The following is a 16,394-nucleotide window of genomic DNA, read 5'->3' on the forward strand; positions in this document are numbered from 1 at the left end:
TATTGGTTGTATGTAGGCAAGTACGGGCTTCCCTTGTAGCTCAGTCGGTAAAGAATTTGCCTGCAGTGCAGGAGATCCGGGTTTGATCCCTGGGTTGGGAAGATCCCCTGGAGAAGGAAACGGCAACCCACTCCAGTATCCTTGCCTGGAAAATCTCATGGACAGAGGAACCTGGTGGATTGCAGTCCATGCGATCGCAAAGAGTCGGGCACAACTGAGCGACTAACATAGGCAAATACATTTAATTCTCTAGAAAAACACTTTGTTGTGCTTGCCTGCAGATTTTAGGTCACTAACACTATCTTAGCTGGTTTTAGAAAAGTCAGAGGAACCGGAGATCAAATTGCCAACATCTGCTGAATCATCGAAAAAGCAAGAGAGTTCCAGAAAAACATCTATTTCTGTTTTACTGACTATGCCAAAGCCTTGGACTGTGTGGATCACAATAAACTGTGGAAAATTCTGAAAGAGGTGGGAATACCAGACCACCTAACCTGCCTCTTGAGAAACCTATATGCAGGTCAGGAAGCAACAGTTAGAGCTGGACATGGAACAACAGACTGGTTCCAAATAGGTAAAGGAGTATGTCAAGGCTGTATAGTGTCACCCTGCTTATTTAATTTATATACAGAGTACATCATGAGAAACGCTGGCTGGAAGAAGCACAAGCTGGAGTCAAGATTGCTGGGAGAAATATCAATAACCTCAGATATGCAGATGACACCACCCTTATGAAGAGGAACTCAAAAGCCTCTTGATGAAAGTGAAAGAGGAGAGTGAAAAAGCTGGCTTAAAGCTCAACATTCAGAAAACTAAGATCATGGCATCTGGTTCCATCACTTCATGGGAAATAGATGGGGGAAACAGGGGAAACAGTGTCAGACTTTATTTTTCTGGGCTCCAAAATCACTGCAGACGGTGACTGCAGCCATGAAATCAAAAGATGCTTACTCCTTGGAAGAAAAGTTATGACCAACCTAAATAGCATATTGAAAAGCAGAGACATTACTTTGCCAACAAAGGTCCGTCTAGTCAAGGCTATGGTTTTTCCAGTGGTCATGTATGGATGTGAGAGTTGGACTGTGAAGAAAGCTGAGTGCTGAAGAATTGATGCTTTTGAACTGTGGTGCTGGAGAAGACTCTTGAGAGTCCCTTGGACTGCAAGGAGATCCAACTAGTCCATCCTAAAGGAGATCAGTCCTGGGTGTTCTTTGGAAGGAATGATGCTAAAGCTGAAACTTCAGTACTTTGGCCACCTCATGCGAAGAGCTGACTCATTGGAAAAGACTCTGATGCTGGGAGGGATTGGGGGCAGGAGGAGAAGGGGACGACAGAGGAGATGGCTGGATGGCAACACCGGCTCGATGGATGTGAGTTTGAGTGAACTCTAGGAGTTGGTTGTGGACAGGGAGGCCTGGTGTGCTGTAATTCATGGGGTTGCAGAGTCGGACATGACTGAGCGACTGAACTGAACTGAACTGACTGAACACTATCTTAAAAATACACAAATCATCCTTTCACAAACAACAAATGTTGGTGAGGATATGGAAAAAAAAAAGGAAGACTTGTGCACTATTGGTGGAAATGTAAACTGATAAAGTCACTGTGCAGAATAATATGGAGGTTCTGCAAAAAACTAAAAGCAGAATTATCATATGACCCAGCAATTTCACTCCTTGGTGTATATCCAAAGAAAACAGAAACACTAACTTGGAAAGATACATGCACCCCAATGTTCACAGCAGCAGTATCTACAATAGGCAAGATACGGAAGCAACTTAAGTATCCATCAACAGATGAACAGATGAAAAAGATATAGTGTTATAGTGTGTGTGTATATATATATATATACACATACAAGGGAATACTACTCAGCTATAAAAAGAATGAAATTTTGCCATTTGCAACTACATGGATGAAACTGGAGGGTATTATGCTAAGTGAAATAAATGAGAGAAAGACAAATATCATATGATATCACTTGAGCATGAAATCTAAAAAATAAAGCAGACTAGTGAATATAACAAAAAAGAAGCAGACTCACAGATATAAAGAACAAACGGGTGGTTACCACTGGGGAAAGGAAAGAAGGAAGAGGCAAGAAAGGGGTAGGGGACTACAAGGTACAAACAACTATTTATAATAGAAATAAGCTACAAGAATATATTATACAGCACAGGAAATATAGCCAATATTTTATAACTACAAATGGAGTATAATTTATAAAAAATACTGAATCACTGTTTATATACCTGGAACTAATACAATATTTTAAATCAACTATACCGCAATAAAAAATATTAAAGTCATTATAGTTGAAGCATTAGGCAAGAGTACCTTTTACTTTCTCCCTCATATTTTAAAAGTAAGAAAATATCTGTAAACTGAAGGCATCATATGGGTCTTCTCAGAGCATTTTAATTAGACATTCTGGAGAGCAAAAATAAAACCTAATGTATACAAAAAAAAGACACCAACAATCATAAAGACTAGCCATATAAAAACATGTGCAAAGAAACCCTGTAAGGGCTTCCCAGTTTGATTCCTGGGTTGGGAAGATCCCCTAGAGAAGGAAATGGCAACCCACTCCAGTGTTCTTACCTGAAAAATTCCACGGACAAAGAAGCCTGGGGGGCTACAGTCCGTGGGACTGCAGAGTTGGATATGACTGAGCACCTGGGCACACAACCCCCCCCCACCCCCCGCCATGGCATGCATGCACGCACAAGAAACCCTAAGCACACATCAGTGTATTTCATAGTAATGGAACCTTTGTAGCAGTTCTTAAATACAGCATAAGAGTTACAATATATTCTGCTCTGAGCCCTAGTTTTTTAAGTATTAAGTGTGGTAGCACCAATGTGATTCAGTTAACTGAGTGAATGAACCTCAGATGACCTTATACCAAAGCCATGTATTTGAGGGGAATGTTTGAATAAAGAAGTTAGGGCTAGAAAGAATTGGCTGGAGAAGGTTTAATGGAAGAAATGGTCCTTCTCATAAACTAAGCTTTTACTACCAGTTTTCCAATAATTATGAGGAGTTGTCACACAGCGGCATTAGGGCAGGAAGACTATCCCTCCTTCAGTCTCAACTAAAAAGATGTGCTTCAGAGAGGACTTCTGCTATGGCAGAGTGAGGACTTCAGTGTATTTCCTTTCCCACAAAAAAACAATGAAAAACACTTTGAACTGGCAGAGAGACAGTAGAGATTATCTAGTTTGAGGTGCAAAAAGAAAGACTGGATACAAAACAACAGAGTTTCAAAGACCTGTGGGATACCATCAATCATACCAACGTACTACACATAATGGGAGTCTCAGAAGGAGAGGAGAAAGAGGAAGGAATAATAGTTGAAGAAATGGCTAAAAACAATTCAAATTTGATGAAAAGTATTAATGTATACAATGAACTCAACTGGAGCTCAGTGGAGCTCCAACTAGAATAAAGTCAAAGAGATCCATATCTAGAGACATCATAATCAAACTGACAAACGTTAAAGACAAACAGAAAATTTTCAAAGCGGCAAGAGATAATGTATCACATACATCAGATCCTCATAAGATTAATAACTGACTTGGACAGAAAACTATGGACATCAGAGGATCACTGAGAGGACACCTTCAAAGTGTTAAGGGGAAAGGGCACTTAGTCAAGAATTCTATATCCAGCCAAACTGTCCTTCAAAAATGAAGGGAAAATTAAGATATTCCCAGATTAATCGACTTGCCTTACAAGAAATATTAAAGGGAACCCTTCAGAGAAGAAAGGACACCATATAAGTTCATAAGAAGAAAGAAAGAGCATGGGTAAAGGTAACTACATAGGTAAATATTGTGGTTTTATTTATAACTCTTTCATTTTGTTTTACAAGACGACCACATAAAGCAATAATTACAAAACTGGGTTGATGGATGTACAATGTACAGGCATACTTCAGAGATATTGCAGGCTTGGTTCCAGGCCACCATAATAAAGTGAATTTTGCACTAAAGCAAGTCACATGAATTTTTCTGGCTTCCCAATGAATATAAAAGTTATGTTTACATTATAGTCTATTAAATATGCAATCACATTATGTTTTATAAAAACAATGTACATACCTTAATTTAAAAATACTTTATTGCTAAAAATGCTAACCATCATCTGAGTCTTCAGCAGGTTGTAAACTTTTTGCAATAATAACATCAAAGATCACTGATCACAGATCATCATAAAAATATAACAATGTAAAAGTTTAAAATATTACAAGAATTATCAAAATGTGACACTGAGACATGAAGTAAGAAAATGGTGCTGATAGACTTGCTTGACACAAGGTTGCCACAAACCTTCAATTTGTAAAAAAATGCAATATCTGCAAAGTGCAATGAAGTAAAGTGCAATAAAATGCCTGCATAAAGATCCAATTTGTATGACAGTAACAGCACAGAAGAAGGGGGAGGGAATGGAGGTATACTGGACCAAAGTTCTATATACTACTAAAATTATTAAAATTGAATACTACTACTATTCAATCAAACTAGTTCATTTTAAAATGTAATCCCTAGGGTTAGTACTAAGAAAATACCTCAAAAATGTATAGTTAAAGAAACAAGGGAATTAAAATGGTACTCCAGAAAATTGTATTTAATACAAAACACAATAACAGAGGGGTAGAGGAATGAGAAAGACATAAGACATAGAATAGCAAAATGTTGTTCAGTCACTAGACTGTGTTCGATTCTGTGACCCCATGGAGCCTGCCAGGCTCCTCTGTCCATGGGATTTCCCAGGCAAGAATAAGGGAATGGGTTGCCATTTTCTTCTCCAGGGGTTCTTCCCAATCCAACGATAGAACCCACATCTCCAGCACTGCAGGCTGATTCTTACCACTGAACTACCAGGGAAGGCCAAAACAGCAAACGTAAATTCTACCATACCAGCAATATTAAATATAAATGGATTAAACATTAGTCAAAAGCAGAGACTGTCAAAACTGATTTAAAAAAAACAAGGTTTCAACTACATGCTGTTTACAAGAGACAGTATTTATTTAGCCACACTGTGTGGCTTGCAGGATCTTTGTTCCCTGACCATGGATTGAACTTAGGCCTTCAGCAGTGAAACTGAAAAGTCCTAACCACTGGAACACCAAGGAATTCCCAAGAGACACAATTTAGATTTAAAGAAACAAATAGATAAGTAGTCAATGTACAGAAAAGATATATCATGCAAACAGTAACCAAAAGAGAGTTAGACAGTAGCTGTAAAATACTATATAAATACAGTATTTATATAGTGGCTATAAATTTATGTAGTATTTATATATGTAAATTTATTAGTATTTATATAAATATAGTATTTAAATAGTGGTTATAGAATACTATATCAGACAAAATGAATTTTAACAAAAAAACTGTAAAATGATTATAAACATGATTTATAAGACCCCAAAATACATGAATCAAAAACTGACATAACAGAAGAAAGAAACAGACAATTCAACTGTAACAGTAAGAAATTTCAATATTTCATTTTCAATAGTGGAGAGAACTAGACAGAAGGTCAATAAGGAAACTGAAAACTTAAACAACCAATTAGATCTAAGAGATTTCAACACAACACTCCATCCAGCAACAACAGTATACACATTCTTCTCAAGCACACATGAAACATTCTCCATGATAAACTATATGCTAGGCCCAATACATTTAAAAGGATTGAAAACTTCAAAGTATATTCACCAACCACAATGGAATAAAATTATAAATCAGTAACAGAAATATGGGAGCCACAAATATGTAGAAATTAAGGCGAAAGTTGCTCAGTCCTGTCCAACTCTTTGTGACCCCATGGACTATACAGTCCATGGAATTCTCCAGGCCAGAATACCGGAGTGGGTACCCTATCCCCCCTTCTCCCAACACAGGGACTGAACCCAGGTCTCTGGCATTGCAGGTGGACTCTTTACCAGTTGACCCATCAAGGAAGCCCAAGAATACTGGAATGGGTAGCCTATCCCTTCTCCAGTGGATCTTCCTGACCCAGGAATTGAACCAGGGTCTCCTGCATTAAAGGCAGATTCTTTACCAGCTGAGCTACTAGGGAAGTCCAGTCCCTCAGTTGTACTTAACTCTTTGCAACCCCATGGACGATAGTCCATGGAATTCTCCAGGCCAGAATACTGGAGTGAGTAGCCTTCCCTTCTCCAGGGGATCTTCCCAATCAAGGGATCAAACCCAGGTCTCCCGCCTTGCAGGCAGACTCTTTACAAGCTGAGCCACAAGGGAAGACCAAAAATTAAACACATTCGTAAATAACTAATGGGCCAAATAAGTCACAGAGGAAGTTAGAAAGCACTTTGAAGTGAATGAAAACAAAAACACAACATGTCAAAACTTATGGGAAACATGTTAAGCAAAGACTTACACATTCATACCAGTTCTAGTCACAAAGGCCAAAAAGCAGAAACCACCTAACTGTCCATCTACTGATTAATGGATAAACAAAATGTGGTATGTCCATACACTAGAATATTATTCAGCCATTAAAAGGAATGACATATTGATACATGTTACAATATTGATGAACCCTGAAAATATTATGTTAAGCATTTAAGGTAAATCCATAGACACAGAGAGTAGATTAATAGCTGCCAGTGGCTAGGAGGTAGGGGGCAGGTAAAGAATGGGAACTGACTGTTAATGACAAGGGTGTTTCCATCTGGGGTGATGAAAAGATTGTGGATGATGAAAAGGTAATGAAAAGGTGCCTATTACACTAGGTAATAGGGATGGCTGCATAGCATTACGAATGTACTTAATGTTATGGAATATACTTTAAAACTGTTTAAAAGGTAAATGTTAAGTGTAATTTACAATTAAAAAAATGAAAAGCAGTATTTGGGGAAAAGGAAATGTTAAGCAAACGTATTAAAAATCTAGTACTTTAAATAGACACTCAAATCTAAAACTGAGTTCCATGATTTCAGCAAAACAGCATAAATGTAAAAATTTTAAAAATAAAATTATGTTCCATACTTGTATGTGAGGCCAAGAGGCCTCAAGTGTGGGTTCATCCTCTTCTGGATCAAAATCTGGATTATCACTTGGAGGAAGAGTTCGGAAGATGTTAGCACTGATCTGTAAAGAAAAATAAATTTAGACTTCTATTCTCTGTTGTTCAGTTAAATTTAAAAATGCAAAATGAAATATTTTAAAGATAACTTGAAGAAAAAAGCTGTGACTATAAGTCTAGCTCAAAACCTATAAACCTCTTCAAGATATGAAGGCAGCCATTTCTTTCTTTCTTTTCTCTATCCCATAACTCTGACCTCTAAAGACATCAAATTTCATACAGACTACCTCCAGATTCCTCTTTAAATCACAAATTTTTTTTTTCAAAGTTTTGCTTAAAAAAAAAAGTAGAGGGGAGGAAATTGGGGGAGGGGAGCATAAAGTTCCTAACTCTCCCTATCCCTAACTTATTCTTTTCATATTTCCACAACTTCTCCCATACTTTAACCCAGACTTTTACTTACCTTATAACCCAAAAGAGTTTGGTAAAATATCTCTAGTCTTACACACACACATTTTATAAAGAGAAGGAGGATGGGGGTATATAGCCATTACAGACACAGTTTATAATACCTCATGATGATTTGGCATCACCGACTCAATGGATATGGGTTTGGGTGGACTCCGGGAGTTGGTGACAGACAGGGATGCCTGGCGTGCTGCGGTTCATGGGGTTGCAGAGTCAGACACAACTGAGCGACTGAACTGAACTGATGATGATTTGATTTAGATGATTTGATTTCATTTACTCTGAGCCTTTTAAAAAAATACTAATCTCTCTGAAATAAAAGTATGCTTTGAGACTCTTTATTTTAGATTCTAACTAATCTTTCACACTGTCTTAGTACCAAAGTACGCTACAGTCCTTCTCTAGCAAAGAACAGATTGTGAGCCCAACTCAAAATTCTTTGAAGAATGATGAACAGACTGACAGACCAAATGGTTCAGTAAACACATAAGACCCTAACATTTGAGGCATTGGTCATTTAAGATAAATTACTTGGGGAATAGAGGATGAGACAAATGTTTGGTTCAGTTCAGTTCAGTTCAGTGGCTCAGTCATGTCCGACTCTTTGCAACCCCATCAATTGCAGCACGCCAGGCCTCCCTGTCCATCACCAACTCCTGGACTTTACTCAAACTCATGTCCATCGAGTCAGTGATGCCATCCAACAATCTCATCCTCTGCGTCCCCTTCTCCTCCTGCCCCCAATCCCTCCCAGCATCAGGGTCTTTTCCAATGAGTCAGCTCTTCGCATGAGGTGGCCAAAGTACTGGAGCTTCAGCTTTAGCATCAGTTCTTCCAAAGAAATCCCAGGGCTGATCTCCTTTAGGATGGACTGGTTGGATCTCCTTGCAGTCCAAGGGACCCTCAAGAGTCTTCTCCAACACCACAGTTCAAAAGCATCAATTCTTCAGCACTCAGCTTTCTTCACAGTCCAACTCTCACATCCATACACGACCACTGGAAAAACCATAGCCTTGACTAGACAGACCTTTGTTGGCAAAGTAATATCTCTGCTTTTCAATATGCTATCTAGGTTGGTCATAACTTTTCTTCCAAGGAGTAAGCATCTTTTAATTTCATGGCTGTAATCATCTGCAGTGATTTTGGAGCCCAGAAAAATAAAGTCTGACACTGTTTCCCCTGTTTCCCCATCTATTTCCCATCTTTCCCCATCTATTTCCCATGAAATGATGGGGCCAGATGCCATGATCTAAAGTTTTCTGAATGTTGAGCTTTAAGCCAACTTTTTCACTCTCCTTTCACTTTCATCAAGAGGCTTTTTAGTTCCTCTTCACTTTCTGTCATAAGGGTGGTGTCATCTGCATATCTGAGGTTATTGATACTTCTCCTGGCAATCTTGATTCCAGTTTGTGCTTCTTCCAGCCCAGCATTTCTCATGATACACTCTGCATAGAAGTTAAATAAGCAGGGTGACAATATATAGCCTTGACGTACTCCTTTTCCTATTTGGAACCACTCTGTTGTTCCATGTCCAGTTCTAACTGATGCTTCCTGACCTGCATACAGATTCCTCAAGAGGCAGGCCAGGTGGTCTGGTATTCCCACTTCTTTCAGAATTTTCCACAGTTTATTGTGATCCACACAGTCCAAGGCTTTGGCATAGTCAGTAAAGCAGAAGTAGATGTTTTTCTGGAATTCTCTTGTTTTTTTGATGATCCAACGGATGTTGACAATTTGATCTTTGGTTTGTCTGCCTTTTTAAACCCACCTTAAACATCTGGAAGTTCACGGTGCACGTACTGTTGAAGGCTGGCTTGGAGAATTTTGAGCATTACTTTGCTAGCATGTGAGATGAGTGCAACTATGTGGTAGTTTGAGCATTCTTGGCATTGCCTTTCTTTAGGAGTGGAATGAAAACTGATCTTTTCCAGTCCTGTGGCCACTGCTGAGTTTTCCAAATTTGCTGGCATATTGAGTGCAACATTTTCACAGCATCATCTTTTAGGATTTGAAATAGCTCAACTGAAAATCCATCACCTCCACTAGCTTTGTTCATAATGATGCTTCCTAAGGCCCACTTGACTTTACATTCCAGGATGTCTGGCTCTAGGTGAGTGATCACACCATCGTGATTATCTGGGTCGTGAAGATCTTTTTTGTACAGTTCTTCTGTGTATTCCTGCCACCTCTTCTCAATACCTTCTGCTTGTTAGGTCCATACCATTTCTGTCCTTCATTGTGCCCATCTTTGCATGAAATGTTCCCTTGGTATCTCTAATTTTCTTGAAGAGATCTCTAGTCTTTCCCATTCTGTTGTTTTCTTCTATTTCTTTGCATTGATCACTGAGGAAGGCTTTCTTATCTCTCTGCCATTCTTTGGAACTCTGCATTCAGATGCTTATATCTTTCCTTTTCTCCTGTGCCTTTTTCTTCTCATCTTTTCACAGCTATCTGTAAGGCCTCCTCAGAGAGCCATTTTGCTTTTTTGCATTTCTTTTCCATGGGGATTGTCTTGATTTAAGGGACCAGATCTGATGAACTATGGTTGTTTGGTGGTATAAGCAAATTCACAACCATTCTTATGAAGTGGCATCTATGGTATGCCAAATAACTGTTAACTGTCCCCAGTGGCTCGGCAGCAAAGAATATGCCTGCAATTCTGTAGACACAGAGGATGTGGGTTCTATCTCTATTGGGAAGATACCCTGGAGAGGGGCATGGAAACCATTCCAGTATTCTTGCCTGGAGAATCCCATGGATAGAGGAGCTTGGCAGGCTGCAGTCCACAGGGTTGCAAAGAGTTGGACACAACTAAACTGACTTAGCATGCACACACGTACAACCCTAAGACTTAGAAAGTAAAAATCTAAAATTTGATTTGCTAAAACTCAAAACCTATATACGCGGAGAGCCAATAGATAGTTTAATAGATATCATTTTCATAACAAGTGGCCAAAAGTCATAGCTAGAACTTGAAACGGGAATATAACCCATAGAAGGGCATAATTTGCCTTTGAAATCATACTTATTACTGTTGGTCCCAAATACACCAAAAAGCTTTAAAGAACTAAGTCAGTAGGCTTCTTAACTAGAAATGAAGTACCCAGAAGTTAAAAAGAAAAAAAATTTTTAAGACAAAAAACACACCTTTAGCTTGGGAAAACGAATTAAACCCCAAAATTTATTAACATATGGCAAATTACAGAATAATTTGACTTAAATATGTACATAGAGCTTATTTTGTTGTTGCCCAGTAGCTAAGTCATGTCTGACTCTCTGCAACCCCATGGACTGCAGCACACCAGGCTTCTCTGTTCTTCAGCATCTCCTGGAGCTTGTGCAAACTCATGTCCATTAGTGATGCCATCCAACCATCGCATCCTCTGTCACCCCCTTCTTCTCTTGTCCTTAATCTTTCCCAGGATCCGGGTCTTTTCCAACGAGTCAGCTCTTTGCATCAGGTGGCCAAAGTATTGGAACTTCAACATCAGTCCTTCCAATGAAGATTCAGGGCTGATTTCCTATAGCATTGACTGGTTTGATCTCCTTGCTATCCAAGGGACTCTCAAGAGTCTCCTCCAACACCACAGTTCAAAAGTGTCAATTCTTCAAAACTCAGCCTTCTTTATGGTCCAACTCTCACATCATACGTGACTACTGGAAAAACCATAGCTTTGACTAGATGGACCTTTGTTGGCAAAGTAATGTCTCTGCTTTTCAATATGCTGTCTAGGTTGGTCATAGTTTTTTCTTCCAAGGAGCAAGCATCCTTTAATTTCAGGCTGCAGTCACCATCTGCAGTGATTCTGGAACCCAAGGAAATAAAGTCTGTCACTGTTTGCATTGTTTCCCCATCTATTTGCCATGAAGTGATAGGAGCAGATGCCATAATCTTAGTTTTCAGAATGTTGAGTTTTAAGCCAGCCTTTTCACTTTCTTCTTTCACCTTCATCAAGAGGCTCATTAGTTGCTCTTCACTTTCTGCCATTAAAGTGGTATTATCTGCATATCTGAAGCTGTTGATATTTCTCTCTGCATTGTTGATTCCAGCTTGTGATTCATCCAGCCCAGCATTTCACATGAAGTACCTTCACGTAAGTTAAATAAGCAGGGTGACAACTTACAGCCTTTCTTGATTTTGAACCAGTTCGTTGTTCCATGTCCAGTTCTAACTGCTACTTCTTGACCTGCATACAGGTTTCTCTGGAGACAAGTAATATGGTCTGGGATTCCCATCTCATTACAAATATTCCACAGTTTGTTGTGATCCACATAGTCAAAGGCTTCAGCATAGTCAATGAAGCAGAAGTAGATGTGGGTTTTTTTTGAATTCCCTTACTTTTTCTATGACCCAGCATATGTTGGCAAAACACCCTCTTCCAACAACATAAGAGATGAATCTACACATGGACATCACCAGATAGCCAGTATCAAAATCAGACTGACTGTATTCTTTGCAGCCAAAGACAGAGAAGTTCTATATGGTCAGCAAAAACAAGACTTGGAGCTGACTGTGGCTCAGATCTTCAGCTCCTTATAGCAAAATCTAGGCTCAAATTGAAGAAAGTAGGGAAAACCACTAGGCCATTCAGGTATGACCTAAATCAAATCCCTTGTGATTATACAGTGGAGATAATGAATAGATGCAAGGGACTAAATCTGGTAGACAGACTGCACGAAGAACTATGGATGAAAGTTCATAACGTTGTATAGGAGGTGATGACCAAAACCATCCCCAAGAAAAAGAAATGCCAGAAGACAAAGTGGCTGTCTGAGGAGGCCTAATAAATAGCTGAGAAAAGAGAAGCAAAAGGCAAAGGAGAAAGGGAAAGATACACCCAACTGAATGCAGAGTTCCAGAGAATAGCAAGGAGATAAGAAAGCCTTCTTAAGTGACCAATGCAAAGAGTATAACTTAGTTTAGATCATACTTGCTATAACCTTCCATGTGTTAATAGCTCAGTCATGTCTGACTCTGTGAAACCTTCCATAACCAAGACAAGTTTAAACTGTGTGCCTGGTGACTCTAATAATTCCAAATGAATTTTTAAATATTTTGTTATGCACTAAAATACAAAAATCATACATCCTAAACAAATTTCTACAGTTTGAAGAATATGGTTAAATAATTAATAAACAGTAACCTGAACAACATTTCTTCAATAGTTTTTTTTTTTCCCGCATATTTCAAATGTTTGTTCATATCATTTAAGGGTCCTGAGTTTTGATTAAAATTCAGTGCTATAGAAGCTACATATATGATATCAAAATGTCCTAAATAAGAATGGTCTATATTTGACTCCCTTATCTACTTCTGAGATGTGGAGAGCCCCATATTTTTTCATTAGTCTTTCCTTCCCCCTTTAGCTATTCTTTCTCCATTCAGCTGCACAACATTAATTACCTACCAACCCATATCATCTTGAGTTTACATCTTTCTCCTAAGTCCTAGATCCACACTCTCCAATGTGGTAGCCATCAGTCATTGTGGCTACTCAAGTACCAAATGATCATAAAGCAGTGACACAGCATCACTGGGATGGGTAATCTTTCAAACGAACTATTTTAAAAAACATTCTTTTGAGTACATCAACTATTGTACATTTACTAAAAACCAATCTCATTAAATTGTAATTACACCTCAGATCTTACTTGAATTTATATAAATCTGAGGAACTTAAGTCTAGAAGCTTACCATTTTTACTATATCAGAATACGCTGATTCAACAATTACACCACGATTAGTTGAAACATACTCAACCAGTTCATTCAATGTTGCTCTTTTAATTTCTTTGCTCTTCAAGTCTGAAACAGAGTCCATGAAATCAAACAGTATGCAACACTGCTGCAACTTCTGACAAAAAAGCTCTTGCTGTTCATTTGAGGTGGCATCTATAAATAAAAATAGAGAGAAACTTAGAAATGACCTACTCAGAAGTTACCTTCATATGTTTACTATTTTGTAGAAGCTATTCACATATATAAAGTAAAATTTCTCTCAAGAGCCTAGTGTGAAATTTACCACATAATCCCATTATTCATGCCAGGAATGAAATTTTACATTCCTCCTCTCTCACTACCCATTATCAATCATTAAGCATTACTGATCCAATTCTTTTTATCTGGAATCTATCCTCTTCTTGTCACCCCTCTGCCGCTTTCATGACTCACACATTCGTCATTTAGACAACAGCCGTGACGTCCTAGGGCTTCCCATATGACATGGTGGTAAAGAATCCGCCAGCTAACACAGGAGACTCAAGAGACATGGGTTCAATCCCTGGTTGGGAAGATCTCCTGGAGTAGGAAATGGCAACCCATTCCAGTATTCTTGCCTGGAAGATTTCATGGACAGAAGAGCCTGGCGGGCTACAGTCCATGGGGTTGCAAGAGAGTCAGACATGATTTAGAGACTACACAACCACCACCACCACCACCTACCAGTGCCCTCCTCCAAGGGATCTTCCCAACTCAGAGACAGTTCCTCAAGGGCAAGGATCATTCACTGAGCAGGCTTTCCTTTTCATCTCTTTTACTACTAACATGGGATATACAGGGGGTTTCCCAGGTTATTTTTTTCCCAGTGCTAAAGAATCCACTGGCCAATGCAGGAGTTGCAAGTTGAATCCCTGGGTCAGGAAGATCCCCTAGAGAAGGAAATGGCAACACACTCCAGTATTCTTGTCTGGGAAGTCCCATGGACAGAGGAGCCTAGTGAGCTAAAGTCCATGGGGTTCTCTTACATGACAGGCTAGTAGCCTACAGCTAACATGTTCGAAGACACAATATGATCTTCAAGACTAGCAAACAGTAGATTCAGAAACATGTTACATATAAAAAGTAAGTTTCTTTTTCTGGGCACCTATCTCTTCAGCCTCCTTTGAGAATAAATTCATGTTTTTCATAGCTTCTCAATTCAGTAATGTGCTACTTAGCCTAAAGACTTCTTTCAAGTAGCTTTCTCCTCCAGAATTATGTCCCAGCATTACCTAATATTTGGATGCAAGAGGTCACCTTCGGATTTTACTAAACATTAGATATATTTAGAAAGCAGTTAACATTTCAACTCATTTGGCACTGAGTTAAAATACAAATGTCCAGTCCTGAAATTTTTGTTAAGTATTGAGAAACAGAAAAATCTTTTCTTACCTAAACACCTCCTATAAGTACATGTTCTATAGAGTAATCTGAACATAATAAAACATAACACTGGCAACATTAGCATTTCCTTCATGCCAAATACAATTCTAAGTGTTTCCTATGTCTATTTACTTAACTTTAAAACAGTTCTTTGAGGCTAGTTTTGAAAGTTAGAGATGATTTCCTGTCTTCAAGGGCTTAGAAGCAAGTTGAAAAGGCAAGATACAAAACCTTAAAAAATATAACCTGGAGTCAAAAAGAATTTGAGAGTGCTTATAAGATTAAATATAAACAGAACAATTATAAATAAAATCAGGATTAATTAAAAGCAGGAAAGCTATACAAGGTATTTGACTGTTGTATTTAAGTACTCTACATTGAGTCTCTTGGAAGCTAAGGTAAAACAATGGTGGAAGAGTTGATCAGATTGGAAAAGGTTAAATGAGAGAAGAGAGGATGCTCCTATCGTCTACTATTGGTTGGCTTACTTCTAGGTTCAAGACACATAACATTTTTGTATCAGTCCAATTTTTATAATGGTTATCCTAGTAAAAAAAGATCAATGGTTTCACCATTAAAAAATTATAAAACAGATGTTTAATATAGCCTAACTCTTAGGGATCTTTCTGAAACATCAATTTTCAGATGTTAGCCAATTTTCATCAATAGCCAGTTCCTATCTGGAACTGGCTTTTAACTTTTAGAATTAACTTAACAATTTATATAAAACTTAATTATGGCCATAGAAAATATTAACCTTAAAAATGTAAAGATGACAAAAGCTGAGGGTGAAAGGAGAGAAGGAGAAACTGAGGGGCACTACCTTTCCAACTTCACTTCCCATCATTCCCCCTTTACATCCTAAGTTCCATTCATGCTGACAGTTCCAAGTTCCCCAGGTGGCCTGTTTGCACATGTGCTGGCTGGAATGCGCTGTCCCATCATTATTTCTTCATTTTCTTTAGAAGCAAATAAAGACAGTGCCCATGCAAACACTACTCAATGAGTAAAAAACTTAATTTTTTAAAATTTTTAATTGGAGGATAACTGCTTTACAAGGCTGTGTTAGTTTCTGCTGTACAAACAGTGTGAACCAGCTCTAAGTATACATATATCCCCTCCGTCTTGAGCCTCCCTCCCACCCCTCTAGGTCATCACAGAGCACTGAGCTGAGCTCCCTGTGCTAAACAGTAGCTTCCTACTAGTTATCTACTTTAAACATGTTACTTATATACGTCAGTACTACTTTCTCAATTCATCCCACTCTCTCCTCTTGCAGTAGAAAACTTTAGTCAAAGGATTTGAAGTCTACCAGGACCTAAACACAACTATCCCTTGTATTGTGAGACAGAGAATCAGGATATGTTAAGCCTAATATCATTAATTTATAAAACTTCCTTTACTAATTTCAAGCTTATCAAGTGCAGTGTTAAGTGTTAGTCTCTGAGTTGTGTTAGACTCTTACAACCCCACAGACTATAGCCCACCAGGCTCCTCTGTCCATGGGATTCTCCAGGCAAGAATACTGGAGTGGGATGCCATTTCCTTCTCCAGGGGATCTTCCTGACCCAGGATAGAATTCAAGTCTCCTGCAGTGCAGGCAGATTCTTTACCGTCTGAGCCACCAGGGAAGCCCAGAGCTACTGCAAACTAGCAAGCGCAGTAGTTCTAAAATTTGTCCACAAATTATTTGATACTCCTTTCTTCAGAAAGTGGAGTCTACTTCT

At 38.6% G+C, this 16,394-nt stretch overlaps 1 protein-coding gene across 1 annotated transcript in view; it reads right to left on the reverse strand.

The window, feature by feature from the left end:
* The window catches only part of PPP2R5A (protein phosphatase 2 regulatory subunit B'alpha), a 66,862-nt gene that overhangs the window by 25,490 nt on the left and 24,978 nt on the right, over positions 1–16,394 (reverse strand). Inside the window, exons 2-3 of the mRNA XM_005691015.3 lie at positions 13,223–13,419; positions 7,023–7,124 (exon numbers count right to left, since the gene is read on the reverse strand). Coding sequence (XP_005691072.3) covers positions 7,023–7,124; positions 13,223–13,419 — 299 coding nt within the window. The remainder of the gene's footprint in view (positions 1–7,022; positions 7,125–13,222; positions 13,420–16,394) is intronic.

Source organism: Capra hircus, chromosome 16 (genome assembly GCF_001704415.2).
Source record: "Capra hircus breed San Clemente chromosome 16, ASM170441v1, whole genome shotgun sequence".
Lineage (NCBI taxonomy): Eukaryota > Metazoa > Chordata > Mammalia > Artiodactyla > Bovidae > Capra > Capra hircus.